Below are 27,963 nucleotides of genomic sequence, written 5' to 3' on the forward strand. Positions count from 1 at the left end.
AGTCTAATGATCACATTCGACAGCAACCATCTGCTCGAATCCCCCGTGTGTCCCTCGAACACCCCCCTCCACACCCATAATGCCCCGCTGGAGCCGCCACATACCGATGCATCCCGAAAAACACAGACGACCAGCATCCACAACACCCCCTCCCCCAACATCTAGCTCACCTTCAGCGAGGATGGAGCGACCGCCAGACGGCTGCTTCTCCTCCGACACGACGGACAGCGGATGAACAACACAACACATAAGAAACAGAGCATGCACAAACCATCCGATAAGGCAGAATCACTGTGCACTAACAGCGTTCATCCATACTAACGCTTCATCTCCTGCTCTCTCTGTGTCTGTGTGTTTATCTGTTGCAGATCTCGTCTATTCCAGTGCTGTCTTCTTTTTTGCCTGACAACACAGTGAACTGAGCATGCTCAGTGAGAGCCAGCAGAGTGAGTCATGTGACCTACAGCTGACAGGAGAGAGAGAGGGAGGGAGAGAGAGAGGCAACGCATTTGCTTGGATTGTCAGAAAAAAGATCAAACCCACCACATTCAAAAGCAACAGTATATTCTTAATGTCTTTTTAATCTTTTATTACATTGCTGGCATCTTGTGTTTTTGACGCGCTGCCAAATTAGTAAGGAAATCATCCCAAATGCTGACTTGAATTTGAAAGCTAACATTGAGGGAGACAGCAAGAGCGAGATGAAGAGAATAAAACAACATCTGCGTCGTGATGCTGCGTTAGCCAATGGCAATGTGCTATTTTTATCAGCCGAGTCTATTTTTGTCATTGTGTACTGAAGACATTTGTATATGCGTATGCCATTGTGGTCTGTACATCAGCTCTAGTTTGCGGTGTGATGGCCTCAGCCGTTACCGTACTAATCAGAGTTTACCCTGCTTACCTCGTTAAGAGCCTCGCTGTACACGATGACCTCCAGAGCGAGCGAGAGAGAGAGAAAGAGAGAGAGTGAGAGAGAGAGAGAGATAAGCCATTATCCAGCTCGTCCTCGGCTGCGTGACTCACGTCTCTGAGAGAGACACAGTGCTGTCTCATATCCTGCCATCCTGTAAAGAAGACACTTGGATTAATTATTCATAAACACTTAAAATAGCAAATACCTATTTTAGAAGCAATGACTAAAACAGAACTGCTCTAAAACTAATGCACATCTTGTCCAGTGTGTTTTAGATGTAATTTAGTGTCACAAATTGCTTTTATGTAGAGATGCAAAACGATTAATCACGATCAATCGATTCAAAAATATAAGTTTATGTTTGCATACTATATGTGTGTACTGATTATATATTTTTAAAATATTTGTATTGTATGTATTTGCATGTAAACACTTGTATATAATTTATATTATATATAAATATAATTATTTTACATATAAATTAACATATTTTTCCTTAATATATACGTGTGTGTGTATTTATATATACATTTTTTAATTTGAATCAATTAATTGTGACTGTTTTGCAGCTGTACTGTGTATTAACACTAGAATTATTAAAAATCATTTTTTAAAATAAAGTTGAAATAAAAGACAAATATTAGATGACTAATACTTAAACTTAACCTTAAGAATTTAATTTTTAAAAGACAAAAATGAGAAATGTTTCTTTAGCAACTAGCTAAAATAAATTATAAGTACTAAATAAGTAAATAATAAGCACTACAAATAATAAGTACTTAAATCACTAAAACCAAATCTGAAATAAAAATATTTTTTAAAACAGCACATAAAATTATTATGACTTAAATTAAAATGAAAAAGAACTGAAAATAGAAAAAAATAAAGAATAAAATTTTGATAAACAATATATTTGTAGATAAATAATAATAAAATAACACAGAAATAACTAAAAAACTAAAAAACTAAAACTTATTTATATTCAGCCAGTTGCAATTATTATTTTGTATAATAATAATAAATAATTAATAAATAATAATTATTTTTTAAATTATTATTTAATAATAATAAAGTTAATCAAAATGAAAACAGCTCATTTTCATTTTGATTAACTTGATGTACTAAAATAACTAATAATAATTCACTGAAATAATAATAATTAAACTGATAAATAATTTTAAAAATTAAAATCTGTGACCCTGGACCACAAAACCAATCATAAGGGTCAATTTTTTTAAACTGAGATACAACTATTTGAAAATCTAGAATCTGAGGGTGCAAAAAAATTAAAATATTGAGAAAATCGCCTTTAAAATTGTCCAAATGAAGTTCTTAGCAATGCATATTACTAATCAAAAATTAAGCTTTGATATATTTACGGTAGGAAATTTACACAATATCTTCATGGAACATGATTTTTACTTAATTTCCTAATGATTTTTGGCATAAAAGAAAAATCTATAATTTTGACCCATATTTTTGGCTATTGCTACATCACAAATAATAAATAATATATACATATTTTCTAAAAAATAATAATAATAATTAAAAAAGACTCTAAAACTTTAAATAAAAATATATATTGAAAAATATAATTGCTAAGAGAAACATCATGTGCATCTGTTGGTAAATTCTACATATATGTGTGCTTTTACTCCTCATAAAGGAAAAAAAACTTTCTTAATAAGGCATCGACTTTGTTGCTCTAAAAATTCCTTTGAATAATAAAAGCAGGCCCTAATGAACCAGTATAGAATATAAAGCGTTAAAGTTTATGTGGATCATATTAATATGTCTGATTTTGTTGTCATTGCAAACCTGAGCACAGTTTGAGACACTCTCCAGAACATTGTTGCAACTGACAGCCAATCCAGAGTGCATCAATGGGATTTATGATGGGATTTGACAACTCCCATCTGCAGACAGCAATGACGGCTTACAGGTCGAAGTTTGCGTGGACTGGCAGATGGGTTTGGGCGAGAGGCACAAGGACGCACAGCAGGTGAGCAGCGTTCAGTGAGCGAGCGGCCGTCAGGTGAGCAGTGGTCAGCATGGGCAGCGGGAGCAGCAGCAGCGGCGGGGCCGTCGTGGAGAGCAGGTGAGTCCAGACACCTTCACCTGGACACAGACATACAGATAGATGGTCAGTGGATGGACAGCATCAAACAATAACCAAAACTAGTCCAGAACAAGAAATGGTGCACATATTAAAATGATGCATCCTCATCCTGTTTAATACAATCAGGTTCAATCCATATTAAACCTACTAGTCCTCAAATATGGCCAAAGTTTACTATAAACCTTTTATTTTAGTCTGAGCATCAATGCTGTGGGGGTTAAAGTGCATTTTTGCAATGCTGCACATGGGATTATTTTCAAAAGTGGTGCATTTTATCTGCAGAGGCCTGAAAATTGACAAAAATCACACGGACGAAATGTCTCTGAGATGAAACACTCCCATCTGTGACCACCAGGTGGAGAAATACAGTGACTGGACAATTTAAATAGCATGTATGCTACTTTGTTTGTCATCCAAATCTAAGCATCTGTTCCTGCTGTAAATTACCACAAAAATAATTTAGTGTGTAGCTTGCAAAAAATGTGTTACGCACATACAATGGCAGTCAAGCATACAGCAGATGCTCCATAAATCTCCTATTATAAGTGGATGTTTAATTAGTTTGCAGAGTTTATTTAGTTTGCAATTAAATGCAGAGGTTATTTTCAGTTCTGAGAATCAATCACAGGATGAAAGGCCAACAGTGTTGGGAAGGTTGCTTTGGAAATGTAACAGGTTACAGATTACAAGTAACTTGATTTAAAATGTAATAAGTAGTGTAACTTTTCAATTACTCTATTAAAGTAATGTAACATTACTCTTAATTACTTTTCGATTACTTTTTTCAACTGTTAATGATTTTGAAACATTTAAACCAGGCAGAGTGAACCTTACAGCAGCGCTCAACACTGATTACTGTCAGACTCTCAAAATCCTTTATTACTTGAATTAAGATTATAATAAGTAAGGGATAATGTACATCTTTATTTTGCGATAACAACTGGCTGAATGTACATTATTTCACTTATTACACAGCTGCTTGATAGATTATTTAGATGTTTCATGTCAAACTTATTAGACACGAAACACTGATCTGAGTTGAAATATTTGAACACAAAGCTTCCATGAAGAAATCAGTTGCTAGCAAACGGCAAGTTCAAACTAGACATTTTAGGGATACAGTGCAGTCATAACACTTTTCTTACACAACATTTCACCACGTAAATAATTAAGTAGTAGTACTAGTTTGTTAGTTATCTTATAATCCATTACAGTGTACAAAAAAAATAAATAAATAAAAAATGATAGCAGCTACTTTGTATGAAACAACAGAGCGAGTCCACGATACCAGGATGACAAAATTAAGAAATTGTCCACATAATATTGAATTAAGCTTTAATATTTTATTAGCTAACCAAACGCAAAGCTTCCGCCAAGAAAAATTAACAAGCATATAGAACTGACTTAAGTTGCCCTGAATGAGTCTGAGCTGTGTAATCATTTAATTTAAAGCACAGCCACCACAAATTCAGACTCTTTTACTTATATTTTTATGCCTTTTATTGTGATAGGACAGTAGAGAGATGACAGGAAAGAGCTGAGAGGAGAGAGGGGAGCGGGATCGGAAAGGACCTCGAGACGGGAAACAGTTGCGCTATATGTCATAACAAGATCATAACATAAATAACATCATAACAAGAAATAGTTTAATAGCTGTGATACTGGGTTTGAAATCATATGTTTGCACAGTAATGACAGAAAACACTAGCATCTAACAATGCCTTGGAAAAAATCTTAAAAAAAAAGTTTATGCATAAACCCAAATAGGAAATAAAAAAGTTATAGAATAAGCATGTGTCCTATTCTGTGTCCTAAACTCCTGAAACACTGGTGTCTCATTTTAGAGCAGTCAATGCAATTTAAAAGAAGTCAATTCAAACTGTAAGTGGACGTGGGTGTGTGAAAAATTCAGATTTTTCAAAAGTAACTGTAATTTAACTACATATTTTTTCTCAGTAACTGTAACTAATTACAATTACATTTATTTTGTAATTAAACTAGATCAGTAAAGTTTGAGAACAAACTTTAAGTTGGCTTGAGAAAGCCAAGCCTGAAAGTTTGAAGCAGTTGTAAAAGTACGGAAGCAGCTAGCATGATTTAACACATTGCTTACATGATTTAACGTGTTGTTAACATGTTTTAGCATGATTAGCTTAATGCTTGTATTTTTATAGACTGATTACATTGTTGTTAGGATGATTAGCATGTTGTTATCATAATTTTCAAGTTACTAGAATGTTGTTAGCATGATTAGCAAGTTATTAGCATGTTTCTAGCCTGATTAGCATGTTGATATCATGTTTCACACATGATTAGCATGTTACTAACATGTTTCTAACATGGCTAACATGTTACTAGGTTGTTAACATGTTTCTAGCATGATTAACATATTACTAGCATGTTGCTAGCATTTTTCTATCATGATTAGCATGTTACTAGCATGTTGCTAGCATGATTAGCATGTTACTAGCATGTTGCTATCATGATTAGCAAATTACTAGCATGTTGTTAGCACGATTAGCATGTTGCTAGTATGTTTCTAACATGATTAGCATGTTACTAACATGTTGTTATCACGATTAGCATGTTAGCAACATGTTGTTAACATGTTTCTAACATGATTAGCATGTTATTAGCATGATGTTAGCATGATTAGCATGTTATTAGCATGTTGCTAGCATGGTTAACAAGTTATAGCATGTTTCTAACATGATCAGCAAAGCTGCTAACAGGTTTCTAGCATGATTAGCAAAGTTGTTAGCATGTTTCTAGAATGATTAGCATGTCGCTAGCATGTTTCTGGCATGATTAGCAGGTTGCTAGCATGTTTCTAACATGATTAGCAAGTTGCTAACATGTTTCTAGCATGATTAGCAAAGTTGCTAGCATGTTTCTAGAATGATTAGCATGTCGCTAGCATGTTCCTAGCATGATTAGCAAAGCTGCTAGCATGTTTCTAACATGATTAGCAAGTTGCTAACATGTTTCTAGCATGATTAGCAAAGTTGCTAACATGTTTCTAGCATGATTAGCATGTCGCTAACATGTTTCTGGCATGATTAGCAACTTGTTAGCATATTTCTAGCATGATTAGCAAAGTTGCTAGCATGTTTCTAGTATGATTAGCATGTCACTAGCATGTTTCTGGCATGATTAGCATGTTATTAACATGATGTTAGCATGATTAGCATGTTGCTAGCATAATTAGCATGTTGTTAACATGTCGCTAGCATGGTTAGCAAGTTACAAGCATGTTTCTAACATGATTAGCAAGGTTGTTAGCTTGTTTCTAGAATCATTAGCATGTCGCTAACATGTTTCTGGCATGATTAGCAAGTTGCTAGCATGTTTCTAACATGATTAGCATGTTGCTAGCATGTTTCTAACATGATTAGCATGTTGCTAGCATGTTTCTAGCATGATTAGCATGCTACTAGCATGTTGCTAGCATGGTTAACAAGTTATAGCATGTTTCTAACATTATTAGCAAAGCTGCTAGCAGGTTTCTAACATGGTTACCAAAGTTGTTAGCATGTTTCTAGAATGATTAGCATGTTGCTAGCATGTTTCTGGCATGATTAACAAAGTTGTTAGCATGTTTCTAGCATGATTAGCAAAGCTGCTAACATGTTTCTAGCATGATTAACAAAGTTGTTAGCATGTTTCTAGCATGATTAGCAAAGCTGCTAGCATGTTTCTAGCATGATTAGCAAAGTTGCTAACATGTTTCTAGCATGATTAGCAAGTTGCTAACATGTTTCTAGCATGATTAGCAAAGTTGCTAGCATGTTTCTAGCATGATTAGCATGTTGCTAGCATGTTTCTGGCATGATTAGCAAAGTTGCTAGCATGTTTCTAGCATGATTAGCATGTCGCTAGCGTGTTTCTGGCATGATTAGCATGTTATTAGCATGATGTTAGCATGATTAGCATGTTGCTAGCATAATTAGCATGTTACTAATATGTTGCTAGCATGGTTAGCAAGTTACAAGCATGTTTCTAACATGATTAGCAAAGTTGTTAACATGTTTCTAGAATCATTAGCATGTCGCTAACATGTTCCTTGTATGATTAGCAAGTTGCTAGCATGTTTCTAACATGATTAGCATGTTGCTAGCATGTTTCTAACATGATTAGCATGTTGTTAGCATGTTGCTACCATGATTAGCATGTTACTAGCACGTTTCTAGCATGTTTCTTTCATGATTAGCAAGTTATTAGCATGATGTTAGCATGATTAGCATGTAACTATAATTTTGTTAGCATGTTTCTAACATGATTAGCATGTTACTAGCATGTTGCTAGCATGATTTAGATAGATTAGAAATATTAGAAATATTCGAGTGGAAGCTTAAATGAGTGTAAATGGATTAGAAATAGTACATAGAAGTGAAGCTTGATTGAGCCTCAAGGGATTCTGGGAGTTTGAAGAGTGTTGCTCATTTGAACATTCCGTCAATGTAAGTCTATGGGATTTTTGGTGGTTTTGATAGTCTGGTTTATGAAAACCGTAAGCCGGATCAGTTAGAAAAGATACAGCACACCGAGTCAGACCAGTCTGAAGGTCTGGGCCGAGTTTGGTGGTTCTAGCTTGAAAGCTCTAGGAGGAGACAGATACCGAAATTTGGCTCAGAAGAAGAACAATAATAATCTTAAACAGTAGATCAGTAAATTGACTTTCTCAAGCCAACTTAATAACGTAATTCCGTTACATGTAACTAGTTACTCCCCAACACTGAAGGCCAATGCATATGGATTTGTGCACATTCAGATATTTGTACGTGTAATATTTTAAATTTATAATTTAATTTGAAATCTGTGCAATGAAAAGGGTGCTTCTGAATCTTTAATTGTCCTTAAACTCACCTTGGTGTTGATCTGTCATATAACAGATTGCCATTATCTTGCATTGCCTATTCCTGCCCAGACTTTGTGCTTATCTGAGCAAAAATAGAGAGAAACAGAAAAATGTTTTCACTGCCATTGGTGACAGCATATGCACACTAGAGGGCGCTATTAATTAACAATTTTCCAGAGGCCTTTAAATGCAAGAACTGCTGTATGACAGTCTCCAAGACACAAGCATACTATTATTTATGTAAATCATCACTTCGCATTTACATTCCAATTGCAAATTACACAATTGTATGTCACTAGCCAGTGCTAGTACCATGGTACAATGATGGTATCACATGCTAATGCATGATTCATAGTAGCTGACAGCTTTGCATGACTACCTTATTTGAGTCATGGTATTTAGCTAAGAAAACGTTTTTCCAACATGCACCAGTCAAATGCATCCAATAAACATTTAACTACAGTGGCATGTCTAAAATAACAAGGTTTTACCTTTTGCACGTGGTATATGTACAAAAAAGCATGGTAGTCGTTGATGAGCAAGTGGCATTTGTGATATAAACACATGCATGTTCATTTAGTGATGATAGTTTGTTTAGTGTCCTATACACGCGACATATAAGGGTAAAACCTCTTCATAGTTTGCTCTTTAAAGAGTTAAAGATGAACGCTGATGCTACGTGCGTCTGCGCGAGTCTCAACCATTAGGATGGATTAACGCGGAAGTACACTCATTTCGCTGTATGTACTCTATATACATACAAACGAATTGATTTATATGGGCAATACATCCACTGGGTTATTTAAAACCGTACTTTATATGATCAACAAGCACTTTATCATTCGTTTTATAGTTTAACAGCAGTACAGCATCCTCCTATCACGTGATCTCCTCGTGCTCAGGCATCGTGTCTCGCGCTCTGATTGGATCATTCCACTTCCCTCATTTGGCGTTTCATAATCCCCCCATCAGGAAGCTTAACTGTGTTTATCAAGACTTTAGAGCTTTGTGGACTGCTTTTTCATTCACGAAACGTCAAGAAACGTTTAGAGATTTTCTCTGCAACGTTATAATCAAACATCGCTGATAAAAACAGTTGAATTAAATTTTTTTATAGTGTGACGTCATTAGTATCAATCCGCGTGTGTCTTTGACGGAAGTAGTTCCCGGTAGGTTTGGCGGATCACCTTGAGCTCGCGTTCCGGAGCGCATCAGTCTCGGCCGACTTTCAGCAAACGCAGGTAAGTATCTTCACTGCAGCAGCACCAACAAAAATCAACATCGTAATAGTCATACAGAGATGTTTTTCAACAGCAACGATATTGTGTACAGTTTTAGTTTAGGTTTTCGTCCGTCAGCGCAGCTGTTCTCATCAAATAGCGCAGGTTTTGGTCTTTTTCAGTTGGTGTTTACTCATCCAGCTGAGGTGTTTTAACGTTTTTTCTCCTTTTTTTGTATTTAATTGCGCGAATATTCGTTTCCAACCCTCTGAGCGTCTTAAATCGTAGATTCCACTGCGTTTTGTACTGTTTTATGCTGACTAACGTGTTCTTGACATTCGTCAACGTTTGTCATTTTAATGTTGACGGTTGATCAATAACCGTCATTCATTTTGAATTCGTTCGAATTAGAGGCTTACGTGCGCGCCATCGCGCAGGAGTCTGCGCTGGTGGAGAATGTGACGCAGAGGCGGGACGTGACCCGCAGCGCATCCGCCACATTTTCCCCCAGCGGGACTAGCCCAAAACCACCTGTGTGAAACATGATGATGATGATGATGATGAAGATGAAGAGGGTGGTGTTTGATCTTCAGAGAGGTTCTAAAAAGGCTCTGAACGCACGTCTTGATATTCATATTCATTATCAAGGTGTGCATTTGCATTAAGTTATTACTCTTTATTAGTGCAGGAACGAATGAATGAATGAATGGTACTGGCTTGAAATCGCTCCCCTGCGGGCATCTGAAGCGCAGTCTCTGGCTCTCGTCGTGTGGGCGCATGCTTCATTGATGGGTGCTAATTATGATGCTGCATCATGTTTCTGCGAGGGAGGAATTGGACAGTTTAATGTGTTTGTCTTGCAATCACGTACCTTGACTACCTTCAGATTTCAAGTCTGGCTCTAGGTCTTATTGTTGTAGGTTGATTCATGTCAACTGCATTGTTTGTTGGCCTTCATTCAGAAATAAATTGAGAGCTTGAGTTAAGGTTGCTCTGTGCCTGCTCAAGATCCAGACATAATGCAGCATAAAGCCAGACTAAATGGTGTCTGAGTTTATATCTTGCAATTCTGTTTCTTTAACAAAATAAAAAAGGTATTTGCAGGTAGTTGTGACTTTATATTTTGCATTTTCTGAGATTCGTGAGATAGAAACTAAGAAAAAAGGCTAAATTGTGAGAAAGTTGCAATTGTTTTTTTCCTGTTCCTTTATGGAACGAGCTTCCATAGTATGTGACCAGTCATAATGGTCCATTTTTTTTTTTAAATAAATAAGCTTCACATTGATGTATGATTGATAGGAAGGACAGTATTTGGCTGAGATTCAACTATTTGAAAATCTAGAATCTGAGGGTGCAATAAAAATCAAAATATTAAGAAAATCGCCTTTAGAGTTGTCCAAGGTTTTTAGCAATGCATATTACTAATCAAAAATTATGTTTTGATATATTGACTTTAAGAAATTTAAGGCAGCCGTGGCCTAATGGTTAGGGAGTTGAGCTTGTAACTGAAAGGTTGCGGGTTCGAGTCCCAGGTCTGGCAGGGATTGAAGGAGGGGGGGAGTGAATAACCAGTGCTCTCTCCACCCTCAATACCACGCCTGAGGTGAGTCATAGCAATATGGCTGTCCACTGTTCCGGGTGTGTGTTCACTACTGTGTGTGTGCACTTGGATGGGTTAAATGCAGAGCACAAATTCCGAGTATGGGTCCCCATACTTGGCCACATGTCACGTCCTTTTCTTTAATTAATATCCAAAAGATTTTTGGCATAAATGAAAAATCGATAATTTTGACGCATGCAATGTATTTTTGGCTATTGCTATAAATATACCCATGTTACTTATGACTGGTTTTGTGATCACATGTGTTGAAATTGTTGTCCAATGCATGTATGCCAACTCTGAGCAGCATTAAATAGTCTGCATATAATTGCCAGGTAAGAAGCGCTTTGCAGTGTAAATTTGACACAGTTCGATTCCTGAATTTCAATTGGGGTAGTAAGCTAAGTTGCAACTGGAGTGTGTCTTTAAGAAGCTAGTATTAAAATGGAACGAAATAAACATAATACATTGTATTTTATCCGTAAATTACAGTATATCATATGGGCTCTTCCCAGAAAGAGTAATTGTGAACTGACAGAAATGTGCATTTGTACTTCATTAAATGCAATTCAGTAAATCCTGTTCTTTGCAATTTCAAACATCCTTTGAATTGAAATGGAGCACTTGCATAAATTCTGATTTGTGCTGTATATGCATAGCTTGAATTCAAGTGTGCATTAACAGAAAACAAATTAGCTTTATTATAAACACTGTTGGCACTGTAGACGTTTCGACATTGACTTAAACTGTCACACTCTTTCAGGGAAGCAGTTTTTAGTTCTGCAGTGAGTGTGTCGATGCAATATGGGAATATTTTCTGTGACATCCTGTTGAGTTACGCCAGAATGTCAAAGATTCCACTAAACTAACAGAAGAGACCAACGGTAAAACAGACACCCACAGCTCTGCAGTGACACAAACCGGCCTTTCATAGACCTCACCAGGGACGTCCCAGCGCTCAGTTATTAGTCATTATTCTGAATCATAGAGAATAGACTCACCTCAGTTGCTCTTTTGCTGCAGTAAAACACCCGTTCGGCCTTAATGCGGTAGATATGAGTCCTGCTGAGTTGTATTCTACTACGAGCCAGTTGGGTTTCATACTGGTACAATCCCAGCTAGCCCAGTGCTCCTTATGGCATCCCGTTCCTATTTCAGCCCAGCATTGTAATGTGATCTACAGTAAACAAGGTGGGCCTGTAATGGTTGGTTCACAACTAAACCAGCTTGTTTAAAGACACATGTTGGCCTGGCGTCTTATTAGAGTCCTGCTCGTGCAGGACAGTAAGTGTGCGTGTAGCTTGCGTGTTTTATCCTCTCTGAAGGGAAGAGGATTTAGTGCTCAAACTCGGCAGCGCGATGCATGCTGCTTCATTTTGGCTGGAGTCCGTGTCTGCAGCGCTGCGACTGGGGAAAGAAGGTCAAGCGTGCTGGCACTCTTTAGCAGAGCTCTGACAAACACACAATGCCTTATTTCCCAGAGCCGAAGGGCCTACAGGTGGGTTTAGGACTGCTGTTTCTGATGAGTAAGGTTTTGTTAGGCCCAGAGGACACTTATAGTTACTAAACCAACCAGTTCTTGTAGGTGTGTGTTATTTGTGTCAACTCATTCAGATGATTGTCATCGACTCTGTGTGTGTGTGTGTTTAGATGCAGGATTGTGGTGGATTAATAGATACTCTAAAGTTAGACAGCATCAGTGCTGCGGCGGATACAGAGGTCAAAGGAACGGAAGATTTCAGATATGACCCGACACAGCTGTAGGACTTGAGGGTCAATCACAGAACACTTCTCTTTCCATTGACTTCCCATTCATGCGCATACGAATGCAGGAGACCAGAAACGCAAGCTCTTGCAAATTTTGCAGCGTTTCAAAGTCTGTTGAATTTTTTTTTTTTTTTATTTGTAATTTGTGAATGGCGACCAATAGACGATCAGCACGGTCTCTTAGCTGCATTAAGAGAATGCAAACTTTAAATCTGGATGATTGAGCGTTGCGGTAATGGGAAGTAGATTACATAATCTTACAGTTTGGATGTATTATATGCATCAATTTTGTTTTATTTATTTTTTATTTATTTTAAAAAAATGCCAGTGTGCGTGACATCGTGTTACGATCATTGCACCATCTGTAAAATTTCACATGCACAAAGTCATGAATTATTTGATTCATGTATCGTGAATCATTTGACTCGGATCAGGACTTCGGAGTGGTTTCATGAATTTTATTTTATTTTTTTCCTGATTTTCTTTTTCTTAAACTGTAGAATCCATCAAACCATAAGTGAGGTCTCTGATTGAAATCTAACTTTACTGCATGTATGCAGATATACTCGCATAGAACAATATATACTGTGATATATTTTACACTGTAGCAAATATAAATTGCTTGATGTTTGATTGTTTACATCATCACAGTATGTAAACTGTATTATTGTACAGATCAGCAGTTTGTTTTGAAAGTGAAATTCTTCCTGTTCTTTGGGCTCTGAGATCAAGCCTGTGTTTGCAAAGCTGGGATTTTGGAGATAAAGCAGGGAATGTGGTTATAAAACAAGGCTATAATAACAAGACATTCATGTGATGTTCATTCCCAAGCTAACGTTGACCTTCAGTGTCCTTGTTAGCATTATCTATTGAGCCACATGGCATGAAAGCAATCAATATCAGCAACTGCATGTATGTAATGTATGTAAAGTGGCTTTACCATCTAATTACTTACACAAACCACATTTTGCATCATTTCCTGTAGTAGTATCGGGAAGCAGAATAGCCCCTCCTTTCACTATGACTGTGAGGCTCACTGCACGAGGGCCTGGATTTTCCACTCTGCCCTTCTTAGTCATCACATGACTACGTGAGGAAGAGTGTGCGTGTGTGTGAGTGGTGCTGTGAATCTCCTCACGTACGACAGCCCACCGTGGTATTGATGCGGTGTGGCTTTAATAGATGCAGTGAAATCCTCGCCAAACCCATCCTGCTGCCATACTGTGGTCATGTGACAGGTTTCACTTTCCAGTGAGAATATTTAATGCAGTTAGCTGAGTATTTGTACGAATTGTTGAATGCATCTGATTTGGTTTAGAAGTTATAATGATGTATAGTGATATCCAGCTGTAATTGGATATCACATTGACTTCAGGTGGATTGTCTATGTTTTAATTTGAGCTTTAGTAACGGCCACCTTAAGATACAAAATCTAGGTCAGCTCAAGCGCACAAAGACCAGCTCATAGGGCTGTTTGTGTGTTTGATTTGTGCCGTATGACTTCTCTTACCAGAAAGACATGTCGTTGTATGGTCACATTCTTAGTCTGTTTGTATAAGGTTGTATGTGTGATCCATTGAGTCCATATGAAATGTGACTTGATTTCAGACAGACTCTGATGCACGTGTGAGTTCAGAAAACAACTTTCGCATAAACAAACCTGAAACCCTATGGTTTCCACTCGTAACCAAAGTTTAAACCACTAAAACGCAGTACCCGTATGTTGCAGATGTGAAGCTCACATTTTGCACTTCCTTTTTGCTTTAATCTTAAGGTTTCGTCAGTATTGAGAAAGAAAGCTTTATATGAACTTGTTAATCTCATATTTCTGAGTGCTGGAGTCTGTTGCATAACATGGAACGGAAACATTCTTTTAGCCACACCTTTACTACACATACACACGTCATGTTCAGAGGAGCTGGCGTGAGGATAGCTCTTTAGTTAAATTTATGTGACTCTAAATTCTCAGTAAAATGCATTTGACTTTTATGTGCCTCAGGTTCCCTGCAGTGATCCTGTCACTGTTTATGCTGTTGAGTTTAAATCAGGGTTAATCACTGCAGTCTGCTGTGTTTACCCATAAGATGAACTCTAGAAAGAGTTCAATTTGTTCAGGGTTCATACAAGGTGCTTAAAGTGCTTGAAGAATTTTTATTTTTTATTTTTTATTTTTTTATTTGCTTGGCTTATTGAAAGACAACGTATCTATAAAATAAGTGTTTAATTTTTAAAATAAGCACATTCTTTTAATGCAAAATTCACACAGTTCAAAAAACTTGCTTATTTCAGTTAATTTCATAAAACTAGCACACTAAGCCAATAGTAGTACTGACAATGGTGTGTAAACTGAAGATGGCTGAAGATGCAAAAAGAGGAACAGATAAACCAAATCAATTGAGTGAGTCATTTAAGCTGGAACCGCTCCGACTGATTCAAACTCATGACTTCAGTCATTCACTTCAATCGATTCACTAGCAACAGCCAGGTCAAATTAAAAGAGCCATTCATTTTCAAATTGACATCACTAGTAATGATTTGAAAAAGCACGCAATGATTGGTGAAATGGAACTTTTAGAAACTCCGAATTACTTAAGCAGGTTCAAGAATCTTTGGCTTTAGATCGGGACTTCGAAGCGTGGTCCACGAATCATTTGATTCAGTTCGGAATTTTGGAACGCAAATGGCGAATCATTTGTTTCAGATTTTGGAGCAGTTTTGCAAATGTCTTTTTTTCCCCTAAACAGTAGAAAACATTAAACAATTAGGGCAGTACAGTTATAAAAACAAAACAAAGAACAAAAAAAGAAAGTATACACAAATGCAAATCCCTTAAGAAAATCAACTGTGGTTTTACTATAGTAAAAGTGTAGTATACTTTGTAATACATCTATTTATCTTTTTTTTTTTTTTTTTTTTGGATTTTTTTTTTTAAATAAAAAAGTAGTTATCCAATATTCTTTAGAAGTTCTGGAATTTCATTTACAGTATCTCTACAAACCCTTTTGTGTTTCTATGTCCATTATAAGAAACACATAGACGCGTCAGATGCTTGATTGGTCAGTTGATCATGTGGATGTTATTACATTGGTATTTCTCTCTCTCTCTCTGTAGGATAATACCCGTCTCTTCCAAGATGCCCCACATTAAAGCTCAGGACATGGGCTCTGCCTTTATCCAGACGCAGCAGCTCAATGCTGCCATGGCCGACACCTTCCTGGAGCACATGTGTCTGCTAGACATCGACTCTGAGCCCACCATTGCCCGCAACACTGGAATCATCTGCACCATCGGTCAGTGCTCAGACGTGTATACACACACACAGCTGGATCGGCTCATATAGCAGAAATATAATGCACTAGCTTCTGTGATCACAGTTCAGCAAATTCTCTGGTGAATTATATGCCATTTTAAGTCTTTAATTACTTCAGGTCCTGTCTGATGAGCGCTATTGTTTTAGCTGAGACGGGTTTCCCAAACTCTCCCCATCTGCCATTGTTCTGTATCTTTATTGGATTGTTTTCATGTAGTGAAACAGATATGGGATGTTGAGAAAATGCATAATTTTTTTCCAAATAGTCTTAGTAACCGGAAGTATATTGTGTGTTATGTGACCACAGGGCCGGCCTCTCGCTCTGTGGATATGCTGAAGGAGATGATCAAGTCTGGCATGAACATCGCTCGCATGAACTTCTCTCACGGCTCACACGAGGTACATACTTTGTCTTTCTCTTTTTCAAATCTAATCCTTATCTATTCATATCTATCCAGCATTAATTGTTTTAGTTGATGGATGCATGTCATCCTCTAACAAAACAAACAAAAAATACTCAAACTAGCTCACAGCTTCAAGTTTGTGAACTGAAAGAACAGTTAATGTATTCAGCCAAGGTCAAAGGCCACTGAGACAGAGTGTGTGTGTAACCTAATCTACAGTGAGGCTGTTATAAATAGTTTATCTGTTCCCTCCCAGCGAGAGTTTATCATTTCTCTACAGTGTAAAGGGTGAGGTTTTATTGCACACTAATAGTTCATACAGGAGCTGCAGGCTATGAGGTAAGCTTCATAATCGCAGTGAACGTCATTTGCAGTTCTGAAAGTTCATGAGCTGCAATTTGAAAATTGGGCTCAGATTTCTGAAAGTGTGTCATGAATAGAATTCATTCTTTGTATTTGCTCAAGCCGAAGCAATCCAGTCTAGTTCTGACCTGTTTGCAGCTCAACATGTTTGGAGCAGAAAGGTTCATTTAGGGCAGAATCATCCATTGTGCCAATCATCATTCCAAAAGCTGAGGATAAAAGGTTAAACAGGAAAACTAAGAAAATGAAGGCAACATTTAACAATTACTGTTATCAGTTGTATTAATTTATACTTGAAAGCTTACCCTGATGTGCTGGTCGAGGGCTTTTGGTTAAACAAATTCTCCCATACTGCACAAACATTTCACACTCTTAAACAAACACAGGCCTGTTGGTTGCCCAACAGAATGACCCTGAGTGTGTGTAGAGTTCAAGCTGTCAGTGCACAGGACCTACTGAAATGAAAGCAGCTGGATTGTGATTAGTACTACAGCTGTTCGGCAGCATTATCGTCATGAATCAAAGGTGCTCGTATAACCTGGTTTCTTACAGCAGACTTCTACCGCGTAGTCTTTGCAGATGGACTTTGTATCCTGTCATATCACACAGTCCACGACATAAGTGTCTACTCATTTGTGCACGAATGCAAGTGTTGTGTGTAAGAGAGTAACCCAGTTTTGATAGTCTAGACACACACCTTATCTGTTGCTAAGTTGCGTGTGATCGAGTGTGTTCACAGAGGTAATAAGAATGACGTAACCTGTGCAGTCAGGTAATGAGACATTCAAGTGCTCTTAACATCAGCTGTTACATGAAGACATTTCAGTGTTTCCTTGTTTTATTAATCTCTGATTTCTTCTGTCTTTCCAGTATCACGGTGAAACCATTAAGAATGTACGTGAAGCCTGTGCCAGCTTCGAGCCGGGCAGCATCCAGTACAGGCCAGTGGGCATCGCTCTGGACACCAAGGGACCGGAAATCCGTACCGGACTCATTAAAGGAGTAAGTGTACTCATTTCAGTTCAAAGACTGATTCGCTGATACAAGATCACTGTATAATGCAAACTTATCCATCTGTCTGTTTGTTCCAGAGCGGCACGGCTGAGGTCGAGCTGAAGAAGGGAAATAAGATCAAAGTGACCTTAGACGATGCATACATGGAGAAGTGTGATGAGGACACGCTCTGGCTGGACTACAAGAACATCACCAAGGTGGTTGAAGTGGGCAGCAAGGTCTATATTGATGATGGACTCATTTCTCTTCAGGTCCTGGAGATCGGTGAGTGACAGAAAGAGCTGGGTAGATTACTTGTAAATTGTAATCTATAAGGGGCCATTCACAAAGAACGCAAGAGTCTCGAGACGTGCTTTTGAGACGTGATGCAATAACGACAGTATTCAGTGACAGATATTTCAGAGCCCTTCCATTTATTCCTTGAATTTTCTTTGCTTGGTCATTAAATTGACCTTCAGAAACCCTGTAATCAGTTTGATGCTTGGGTAGAATCATCTTTTTCTGCTTGGTAAATCATATCCATTTCTTTCCCAGGCTCTGACTATCTGATGTGTGAAATTGAGAACGGAGGAAGTCTGGGTAGTAAGAAGGGCGTCAATCTGCCGGGCGCCGCGGTCGATCTGCCCGCCGTGTCGGAGAAAGACATCAAGGATCTGCAGTTCGGCGTGGAGATGGGAGTCGACATGATCTTTGCCTCCTTCATTCGCAAAGCAGCTGATGTGCACGAGGTGCGTAAGGTGCTGGGAGAGAAGGGCAAGAACATCAAGATCATCAGCAAGCTGGAAAACCACGAGGGTGTGCGCAGGTGAGCGGGTTACACCTGTTTCTCCAGGTGAACTCAATATGCATCACTAGATGTGTAAAAATGATTTAAATGCATCTCCTTTCGTTCACCAGGTTTGATGAGATCATGGAGGCTAGTGATGGCATAATGGTCGCCCGTGGAGATCTGGGTATTGAAATTCCCACAGAAAAGGTGTTCCTGGCTCAGAAGATGATGATTGGTCGTTGCAACAAAGCAGGAAAGCCAATCATCTGTGCCACACAGGTCAGCTAACCTGCATTTATATTTAAAGTAATATTTAAAAAGGTCTTGCAGTTTAACTGCTCTAATGAAAGTAAAGGAGCAGTTTTCTCGTGATGGTCACTGTATCTCAAGTCTTGTATGTTTCTAGATGCTGGAGAGCATGATCAAGAAGCCTCGCCCTACACGTGCTGAGGGCAGCGATGTGGCCAACGCTGTTCTTGATGGTGCTGACTGCATCATGCTGAGTGGAGAGACCGCAAAGGGAGACTATCCTTTGGAGGCCGTACGCACCCAGCACATGGTGAGAGCGCCCCCTACTGGCGCACACATTAACATTGTTAGCTAAGCGTTCTAATACCTGACTCATACATGCCTCATGTTTTCACTCATAACTTACTCATCTGAAAAAAATACTAAAAGGAATTTCCAAAGAAATATTATGGGTTAAATACAACTTCTCAACAGTACAGTAATGTACTTACAGTGGCGGTATGTGGGACATTTAAAAGCAGTTGAAGCTTGTGTTTTTGTTAAACCACTTAACCTTTAGTAAAAAAATGATTTGTTTGTACAATGGGGTCCAAAAGTCTAGAGAGCATTTAGGATTTTTCTAATTCTTGTCAAATTATATAATCAACATATCAGTAAAATGTTAAATTGAAAAAATAACATGAATTTGGTCACCTAAATATAATGCAGAATCTGAAATATTTATTGTGTTTTGAAACATTTACACTGCTGCTCAAAAGTTTGGGATCAGTAAGATGTTTAATGGTTTTTAAAGACGTTTCGTATGCTCATCAAGGCTGTGTCCAGTATTTAAATACAGAAAACAAAATGTAATATTGTGTAATATTGTGAAATATTATTACGATGTAAAACAGTGTTTTTCTAGATTAATGTAAATTAAAATTTAATTTATTAATACATTTTAATAAATTATATTTTAAAGTATATTAAAATAAAAAACATTTTATAATGTAATAACATTTTGCAATATTACTTTTTTTTTTTTTTTTTTTTTTTCTGTGTATATGATCAAATACATGCAGCCTTGATGAGCGTAAGAGACTTTTTTTAAAAACATAAAAGTCAAAAACTTTTGAGCATTAGTGTATGTCATTAGGTTTAAATTGCATTTAAGTTCCAAAGTTCCAAATTTATTCTTTACTTTTTGGACCCCGTTGTACATTTTGTGTTTAACCCATAATATTTCTTTAATGCCACAGCATCCTTCATGACTTTCATTCTCACATTTGCATGTGTTTTGCCTTCACTAGCTGGAGTTGTGTCAGGGTCAGTTACAGACAACAGCCGCCGCTAAAGCTCATGGCCCATTTTAACATTTCATCCATCTTAAATTGAAGCCATTGTGTTTTCTGTCTGCCAGTTCTTGATGAACTTGTTAAATCTATCCACATGCTCTGCAATGTGCTCAAGGTTGGCGTTTTGAGTTTTTCAGTCACTCCGGAAGTTAAATCCCTTTTTGCTCATTCTGAGCGAGCTCAAAGCTTCCTGAAAGCCAGCATGCTTAATGTCTCATTTCCTGTCTTGGTGTGCTCAACTTTTCTTCCTTATTCACCCCTTCTAAGCGTGTATTTTACAACTTTTAACAGCTTGCATGATATGAGTTTCTATAACCCTGATATCATCACAAGTCACTTACATTTTACTGGTCATGTTTTTATTTATGTCCATATTTGAAATAATATCCATGATTTAATGGTGGAGGGTTAGCTGTAATTAATATTAATTTGCATTAATGATTTACTGTGATAGTCTGGATGTGTTTTAATATTCATTTTGTTTTGTTTTTTCTACTTAACTTTTCCTCTGAACTAACACCTGCACTAATTTCCTCTTTCCTTGTTTTTTTTGTGTTGTCTTTTTCTTTTTACCCTTGATTCTCACTTGATCTGTTCATCACCTCCTTCACCTTTTCTCATCTCATTTATGTGCGTATCTTTCCTCTCTGTGTCTCTCGTCTCTCTGCTGTGTTCCTCCTGTCGTATCAAATGCCGGCTGCATCAGATCGCTCGCGAGGCAGAGGCGGCCATGTTCCACCGGCAGGTGTTTGAGGACCTGCGTCGCTGTTTGCCCCCCTCCACCGATCCCGCCGAGGCCATCGCCATTGGCGCCGTGGAGGCCTCCTTTAAAATCCTGGCCTCTGCGTTTATAGTCCTCACTGGGTCCGGAAGGTAGGCAGGCAGCATGGAGATGATGTGGAAAACCAGATCGGTCACAGTCAGGGAGTAGGAAGAGCAGGGACAGGAGAGGACTGGAAGAGAGAGAGAAATGAGAGAGACACGTGACACCGTGGCTGTCCAAAAAAAAAAAAAAAAAATAAAAAAATCATAGTCACGCATTATTTAAAACAAAATGAAATAAATGACTGTTCGAAAGTTTTGGAACAGTACAGGACTAGCGTAAGCATTCTGGTGCACGCATCTCTCTTTATATTTCTCTCTGTCCGAGTGATTGATGGTATGATTGTGTGTAACCCCTCCCTTCCCACTCCTTCACGGGCCGGCGCTGTCAGATTGCCCGCGAGGCGGAGGCAGCCATGTTCCACAGGCAGCTGTTTGAGGAGCTGCGGCGCTCCACCCTTCTGACCCGCGACCCTTCGGATGCCGTAGCTGTGGGCGCCGTCGAGTCCTCCTTCAAATGTTGCGCCAGCGCCATTATTATACTCACCAAGACTGGCAGGTAAGAGGGGACGGGTCTGAGGTGCTAGTTCAGCATAGTGCAGGTAAGAAAAGAGGCTAGTAGGAGCTGTAGGATTTCTGAATGTTAACTTTTCTGCTCATCAAGGCTGCTTTTATTTGATTATAAATACAATAAAAATGCGAGATATTATTAAAATTTAAAATAGCTGTTTTGAGTATATGTTAAAATGTAATTTGTTTCTGTGATTAGAGTGGAATTTTCAGCATAATTACTCCAGTTTTTAGAGTCTTCAGAAATCATTCTAACTGCTCAAGAAACATGCTGTAATGCATTTTATCAAAGGACAATAAATAAATAAATAAATAAAAATATTATTATTATTATTTTATTTTTTTTTCTCTTTAATAAAATGTATCACACATTTCTTTGATTTAAAAAAAAAAAAGTATCAAATGTATATATAATGAGTGTATATTTTTTATATATATGTGTGTGTGTATATATTTATATTTTTATATATATTTATATTTTTATATATATATATGTATGTATACAGTTCAGAGGAACAGCATTTATTTGAAATAGAAATAAGACATTATAAATGTCTTCATTGTATGTGTATTTTTTTATTTATTTAGTTTTTTTTTTTTTTTTTTTTATTCTGCCACTCTAGAGTGGTTATAAACATCATGCATAGTTGTCAAAGTAGTTAATGGCAACATGGTTAATTTCTATACAGTATGTTTACTAAGAGCAGCATGGTGATGGTGAATAATTTCAATGAATATTCTTAGTTATAACTCAAAGTATCATCATTCCCTGACCCTTTTTCCCCTGAATGAGTGAGTCCTGTGTGTGTGTGTGTGTGTGTGTTTTACAAACAGAACAGAATGGAGTAGGGTATTTGCTTTAGTGTTCTCACAGTAATTTAATTTAGACACATGATTGTCTTTGGGTCAGTACTGTATGTGTTAGTGTGGGTGGGTTAGTGGTAGGGCTGGGCGATCTGGACCAAAAAATATCAGTCGATATTGATAATTATCACAATAAATGTCAGTTTTTATTTATTTATTTTTTTTGTCTCTTAGAAATACAAATTTGAATACACAGTTTGTTCATTATCAAAATCAGTAATTGTATAAACCTCATTTTTACATGGTGAAATGTAATTATTCTGTCTGTTTGAGGATTTTTTTTTTTTTTAATTACTACTATGAAAAACCACTGGTCTTTCATAGTAGCAAACATTTAAATCATGATAATCACAGTTAAAAGCACAAATATAGCACCTCAGTACCATGGTGAAAAATGTTATATGGTTTCTATGTATTTGTATGAAAAACAGTAGTCTAATTACATTTAGTGTGAATGCATAAACACTAGCTTAAAAAAAAAAAACAAAAAAACGCCTTTGCTCTAGTAAACTCACGCCGCCATTTGAACTTTCAAATGAGTAGTGCTCTTTTGTTCCGCCTTTGATGCATAAACATTATATTGAATATTTATCAAACTCTTGTTATCCTTTATCAAGGATTTATATCACGTGATAATTATTGTTATCGCCCAGCCTTAGTTTGTGGTGTTGGTAAATTTTGATTTCCTTGACCGTCTTATCTTGTAGTCCTGAGTTATAACAATAAAAAGTGTCTCCTGAAAAGGCGTTAGAACATTCTGTGTTATCACTTGGCAATTTTTATTGACATACTGTTGTCTGATTGTCTAGGTCCGCTCATCTGATCTCCCGGTACCGCCCACGCGCCCCAATTATCGCCGTGACACGTAACGAGCAGACGGCCCGACAGGCTCATCTGTACCGCGGTATCTTCCCCGTGTTCTACAACAAACCTTCCAACGATGTGTGGGCTGAGGACGTGGACCTGAGGGTCAATTTTGCCATGGAAGTCGGTAAGACACCGAGATTGTCATGGTGGAAGACAAAAAGAAACAAAACTCTGGAATATACTAATATTAAAACAATATGCAACACACACTGCCCAATGGTTCGAGAGAAAACTGGACATCACACAGCACATCATGTTTGAAAATCAGCTTAAAATGTCAAACATGCTTATATGGAAAGCTTAATTATTCAGCTTTGAGTTTTAAAAAAATGAACATTACTGGTTTTGTGGTCCAGGGTCAGATATAAGCAAAAAAAGAGAACAAACAATTGATCAAGAGACTTTTTAAGACATTCAGGAGATTATAAAAGTAGCTTTGATGCACAAACAAATAACCTGTTAAGTACAAGAATCACACACACGCCACATAAACTATAAAACATTCATCCTGACACCTTTAAAGGGGTCATCGGATGCTAAGTTCACTTTTACATGTTGTTTGAACATTGTGTTGTCAGTGTATGTACAAATCTACCCTATAATGATAAAAATCCATGCAGTGGTTTTTAATTTATCTGTAAACATAATATCCCCTTTTTCAAATCGAGCCGTTCTCAGATGCCTGTCATTGTGGCGTCACACCCACACAAGCCGCTCCCACCATAGTTGATTGACATGAGCTCTTACCTCAGACCAGCTGTCACAGTCCAGTAACTTTCCATTTTTGGATGTAAGTTAGACAAGAATATCTCTGATTGAGTGATTGAGGTGTTGTGTTGCTGGATGTAATAATGAACATAGTGGTCGTCATTTACTCCCGACATCTGAGCCGCTGAAGATGCAGTAGATTACGTTTGTTTGTGAATGGAATGCGCCTCTCGATCTACATATATCCGTCTATGTTCACGAGAATCATTCGTGATCCAGCTTCACTTACAGCACAAGTGTGTATAATCGTTTTTTATGAATCTTTGCGATCACCTTTCCTTATAACGTGGTAGTTAGGAAGTTTAGCGGCTAAATGCGGCTAAAGTAAACAAGACCGTCATTCCACAGCGAGAAGAGAGGGGCGGGGCGAACAGAGCTCATTTGCATTTAAAGGAACAACCCCTTAGAATGAGATGATTTTTGCAGAGCTGATTTTGGCAAGATAAAAAGGGTGTTGTTTTACAAAACCATTGAGAATTTTAATCGAAGTATATTAGAGACTTTTCATTAAGACCCTAAAGAATCATATCAACTTGTGGAAAATGGGCATCTGATGACCCCTTTAAACTGAATTTGTTGGCACATTAAATCAAGTAGATGTGACATAGATTTTACGCTGCAGTGGATTTTAATTGGCTTTTTTAAGTGCAGAGGTCACAGTTCTACAGCTTAATACTAGCTAGGAACATTGACTCAAGCTTTTGAACTAAATTAAAACAAAAAATTGACATGGGCTGTCAGTGTGATGCGTGAACAACCGTGATCACAGATGTTCACGTTAAACCCTCTGCTTTCTCTCTCAGGTAAGGTTCGTGGATTCTTCAAGACCGGTGATGTGGTGATCGTCCTGACCGGCTGGCGTCCAGGTTCCGGTTACACCAACACCATGCGCGTCGTCCCAGTGCAGTAAGCTGGACGGGACCGTAGCGCACTCCTCTGCTGTTCATACGTCACTCATTCCCTCCCTTCCCTCCATCCCTCCCGACTCCAGCAGGCTTTCAGACCGGTGACCTGATGTTGTCGTCATCATCATCATCATCATCATCATCATCATCATCATGATGAGCCTGGCTCCTCCCACAGGCCAGTGGTCCGTCATCACTTAGACGTTTTGTTCTCTGATTGGATGTTCTCACTACTTTCATTTCCTTTTCAGTCTCAAGCATAATCTCACACTCATGTATCCAGAGCTATCTGTGTGCTCGTCTGTCTGCATGCCCGGTGAAGCGCAGACGGGTCGTGAGCGTCTATTAAACACCTTTGCCCTCGAACAAACGAGCGCGAGCGTGCGGCGAAGGGCTCACGCGTACCGTAACTCGTTAGTTTTATTTGTAGTGTTAGTCTGTCTGGCGTGTGCTTTATTTGCACTGTTTTTGTGTTCACACTCCTAATGATGTTACATTCTGTGTTGCACTTATCCATGAGACCGTTTGATTTGGGGCGAGGCGACCAATGTGCTATATATTTTTTGAAATGTTAACGTTGGGTCGTCCACGTCCGGCTCATTTCATTGTAATGTAGTGGTAAACGGCAGTTTATTCTGAGAGATGAATAGCGATTGAGCAGCATCGGTCACATTCCCAGCATTCATCTCTCCTGTTCATCCCCTTACGACGCACTTGTTTGTCTCTGCTGCTCCTGAATGTGTGTGTGTGAGTAAAAGAGAGTGAGCGTGTCTGAGTGTTTAGATCTACCTGCTTTGTGTCACTAGGGTGCAAGATGTACTTATAACTGTAAGAGTAATCTATAGTATCATTCTGAAGTGTTGTATTATTCAAGACTGAATTAATAAAGGGAGATGAGCATCTGGCTGGACTACTGTGCTTTTATTTTATTTTATTTTATTTTATTTTATTTTATTTTATTTTATATATATATACATATATAGAGTTTCAGTTACTTATTACACAGGTTCTTGTTTAAATAAATGCATAATAATAAAATTAAAAATAATCACATAATAATAATAATAATACAAAAAAGATTTAACTCAACCTGTATTTATAGAGCATATTCAAAAACAAAAGTTGAGTGAAAGTGCTTCACAATACATATTCAATTACAACACAGTATATATATAATTACTATTTGTTATAAAAATTCTATTTATTTTAAGATACTAAAATAAATTAAAATGTTAAAATATATAAATATTATTAAAAATATAATAACAATGTCTTTTATTGTAAAATTATTATAATAAATAATAGAAGTCACTGTGAAGGTGCTTAATTATATATATATATATATATATATATATATATATATATATATATATATATATATAATCATATTATTATTATTATTATTATTTTGTTTTGGATATTCCAGTTTCAATTACTCATTACACATTCTGTTTTTAATAATTTTTTTTTTTTTTTTTAAATCAACTTAACCTTTATTTATAGAGCACATTTAAGAACAAAAGTTGAGCTAAAGTGCTTCACAATACATATTCAATTACAACACAGTGTACTCTTTAATACCAAAAGTATAAAATATTTAAAATGACAGTTTTCAAAGCTAAAGAATAAAAATGTTTTCAAAGATTTGAAAGCATTAGACAAGTCTGATCTGACATGAAATAGAAACATGTTCTGAATTTTTTTTTTTTTTTTTTTTTTTTTTTTTTTTTTACTGTAAATTGCTAACTTGCCATATATGGCTATCAGCTTTAGTGCACTTATCAAAATAAGAAAAGTAATCAAATGTCAAGTTTTGGTTTTAATGACAAATACATATATATAATATATATATTAAATAATATCATTTAAATTTAAATCTAAAAAAGAAGTAGACATTTTTTTAAATATATTTATTAAATTATTAAATTACAATTATTTTGTAATTTTAAATTACTATATTGTTATAAAATTATATTTATTTTATGCTACTAAAAAAAAAAAAGTTAAATATAAAAAATGAGTTCTCAAAATGTTAAAATATTTTAAAAATATTTAAAAAGTAATTTTAAAATACATTTTGCTCTAAAAACAGCAATAAAAACTATTCTTGCTATAGATCTACTTCCATAACTTGACATTATTTGCATTCATGCACTTGTTGACGACAGTCTGATAGTGAAAGTGTTTATTTTTTCAATATTTTTTCAATATTTTTCAATAAGTGGGTTTGGACAGCAGATGAGGTCAAATACTCTCTGGATAAAGTACTGGCGCTGCTTTCCTGATGAATACTGCCTTTGTGTTCCTGCTCAAGTTCACTTACATAAGAGCATCTTTAGAACAAATGAGCCTTATCAGATGAGAAACTGAGCCAGAGCTGTTAAGTTCATTAATGCAGGCGTCAGGTGACAAACAGACTCAATGCAGTTCAACAAATATGCTTTACATTGTAATAATGTTACCACGAGCTGCAACCATATTATAAAATATTCATTAAGACTTAAGTTTTTCTAGTATCTAAACTAGGAGGTGGTTTTTTATGGAGAACGAGTGACAACAGAAAGACACACGTCAACAGAATCAAACACTGGTTTTATTTTGTGACTGAATCAATACAAAAAAAGAGCACCTGAATCATTTATTGTCTTATTTAAAGGTGATGATATGAGCAGCCATGGCAGTGAAAGCTCATTGGCTGTCCTGGCTGTAGACCACGCCCACCTGCCGCCGGGCTTCATCCATGATCTCAGTCAGCAGCACAGAGTCTGCGTGAGACATGCGTGGGCTCTCCTTCAGACCTGCACCACATAACACACCAAAAACACCAGATCACATGAAGGACAATCTGATCATTTCACAAAAGTGCCACCTTGTGGTTATTGTTTAAATAACATAGCCATGCATCAAAAATTTCCACTGAAGCAAAAAAAAGTGCTACTAACATGAAAGCTTGTTTTTCCAAAAAAAATTGACTTAAATATTTTTTAAATAAATAAATTATTATATTTTTATATATATATATATATATTTATCTCACAATTTTTTTCAGAATACATAAACTCAGAATTATAAGAGAAGTCAAAATTGTGTGATATAAACTTGCAATTCTAAAAAAAAAAAAAAAATTAAATATTTTTTAAAAAAATTATAGTGAGATATAAACTCTCACAACAGTCAGAACTGTGAGATAATTTTTTTTTTTTTTTTCATGGCAAAAATCCACAGCAAACTCTTAAAAAAGTCA

The 27,963-nt window shown here is 36.9% G+C and overlaps 2 protein-coding genes across 11 annotated transcripts in view; one reads left to right on the forward strand and one right to left on the reverse strand.

The window, feature by feature from the left end:
* The window catches only part of LOC127180474 (protein mono-ADP-ribosyltransferase PARP6), a 38,145-nt gene extending 26,385 nt beyond the window's left edge, over nucleotides 1-11,760 (reverse strand). For 2 of the 8 annotated variants that reach the window (XM_051134550.1, XM_051134545.1), the window contains exons 1-4: nucleotides 7,902-7,975; nucleotides 2,735-3,034; nucleotides 905-1,067; nucleotides 171-466 (exon numbers count right to left, since the gene is read on the reverse strand). The gene's annotated coding sequence lies outside the window, so the exon portion shown is untranslated. Of the gene's footprint in view, nucleotides 1-170; nucleotides 467-904; nucleotides 1,068-2,734; nucleotides 3,035-7,901; nucleotides 7,976-11,714 lie in introns of those variants that run through there. The other 6 variants (XR_007829646.1, XM_051134549.1, XM_051134548.1 and 3 more) reach the window with 6 other exon arrangements.
* Nucleotides 2,953-25,623, forward strand: pkma (pyruvate kinase M1/2a). Of its 3 annotated transcripts, none has more exons than XM_051134557.1 (11): nucleotides 2,953-3,014; nucleotides 15,592-15,770; nucleotides 16,098-16,189; nucleotides 17,428-17,559; nucleotides 17,649-17,835; nucleotides 18,106-18,376; nucleotides 18,469-18,619; nucleotides 18,747-18,899; nucleotides 20,630-20,796; nucleotides 22,989-23,170; nucleotides 24,618-25,623. In XM_051134557.1, exons 1-11 carry the CDS (start codon nucleotides 2,968-2,970, stop codon nucleotides 24,722-24,724), a joined length of 1,668 nt encoding a protein of 555 aa, XP_050990514.1. In that variant the 5' UTR covers nucleotides 2,953-2,967; the 3' UTR covers nucleotides 24,725-25,623. The 3 variants fall into 3 exon arrangements, with proteins under 3 accessions (XP_050990514.1, XP_050990515.1, XP_050990516.1); XM_051134558.1 differs by lacking the exon at nucleotides 20,630-20,796 and adding an exon at nucleotides 21,138-21,304; XM_051134559.1 differs by lacking the exon at nucleotides 2,953-3,014 and adding an exon at nucleotides 8,970-9,134.
* The last annotated feature ends 2,340 nt before the right edge of the window (nucleotides 25,624-27,963 follow it).

This window comes from Labeo rohita, chromosome 18, assembly GCF_022985175.1.
Source record: "Labeo rohita strain BAU-BD-2019 chromosome 18, IGBB_LRoh.1.0, whole genome shotgun sequence".
Classification (NCBI taxonomy): Eukaryota; Metazoa; Chordata; class Actinopteri; order Cypriniformes; family Cyprinidae; genus Labeo; species Labeo rohita.

What these genes read in the sequence shown, in the direction of transcription:
- pkma (XM_051134557.1), top strand. Translation starts at nt 2,968, where the DNA reads ATGGGCAGCGGGAGCAGCAGCAGCGGCGGGGCCGTCGTGGAGAGCAG. An exon ending in TGGAATCATCTGCACCATCG is followed by an intron (nt 15,771 to 16,097) that starts GTCAGTGCTCAG and finishes ATGTGACCACAG; the next exon opens with GGCCGGCCTCTCGCTCTGTG. An exon ending in GTACCGGACTCATTAAAGGA is followed by an intron (nt 17,560 to 17,648) that starts GTAAGTGTACTC and finishes TGTTTGTTCCAG; the next exon opens with AGCGGCACGGCTGAGGTCGA.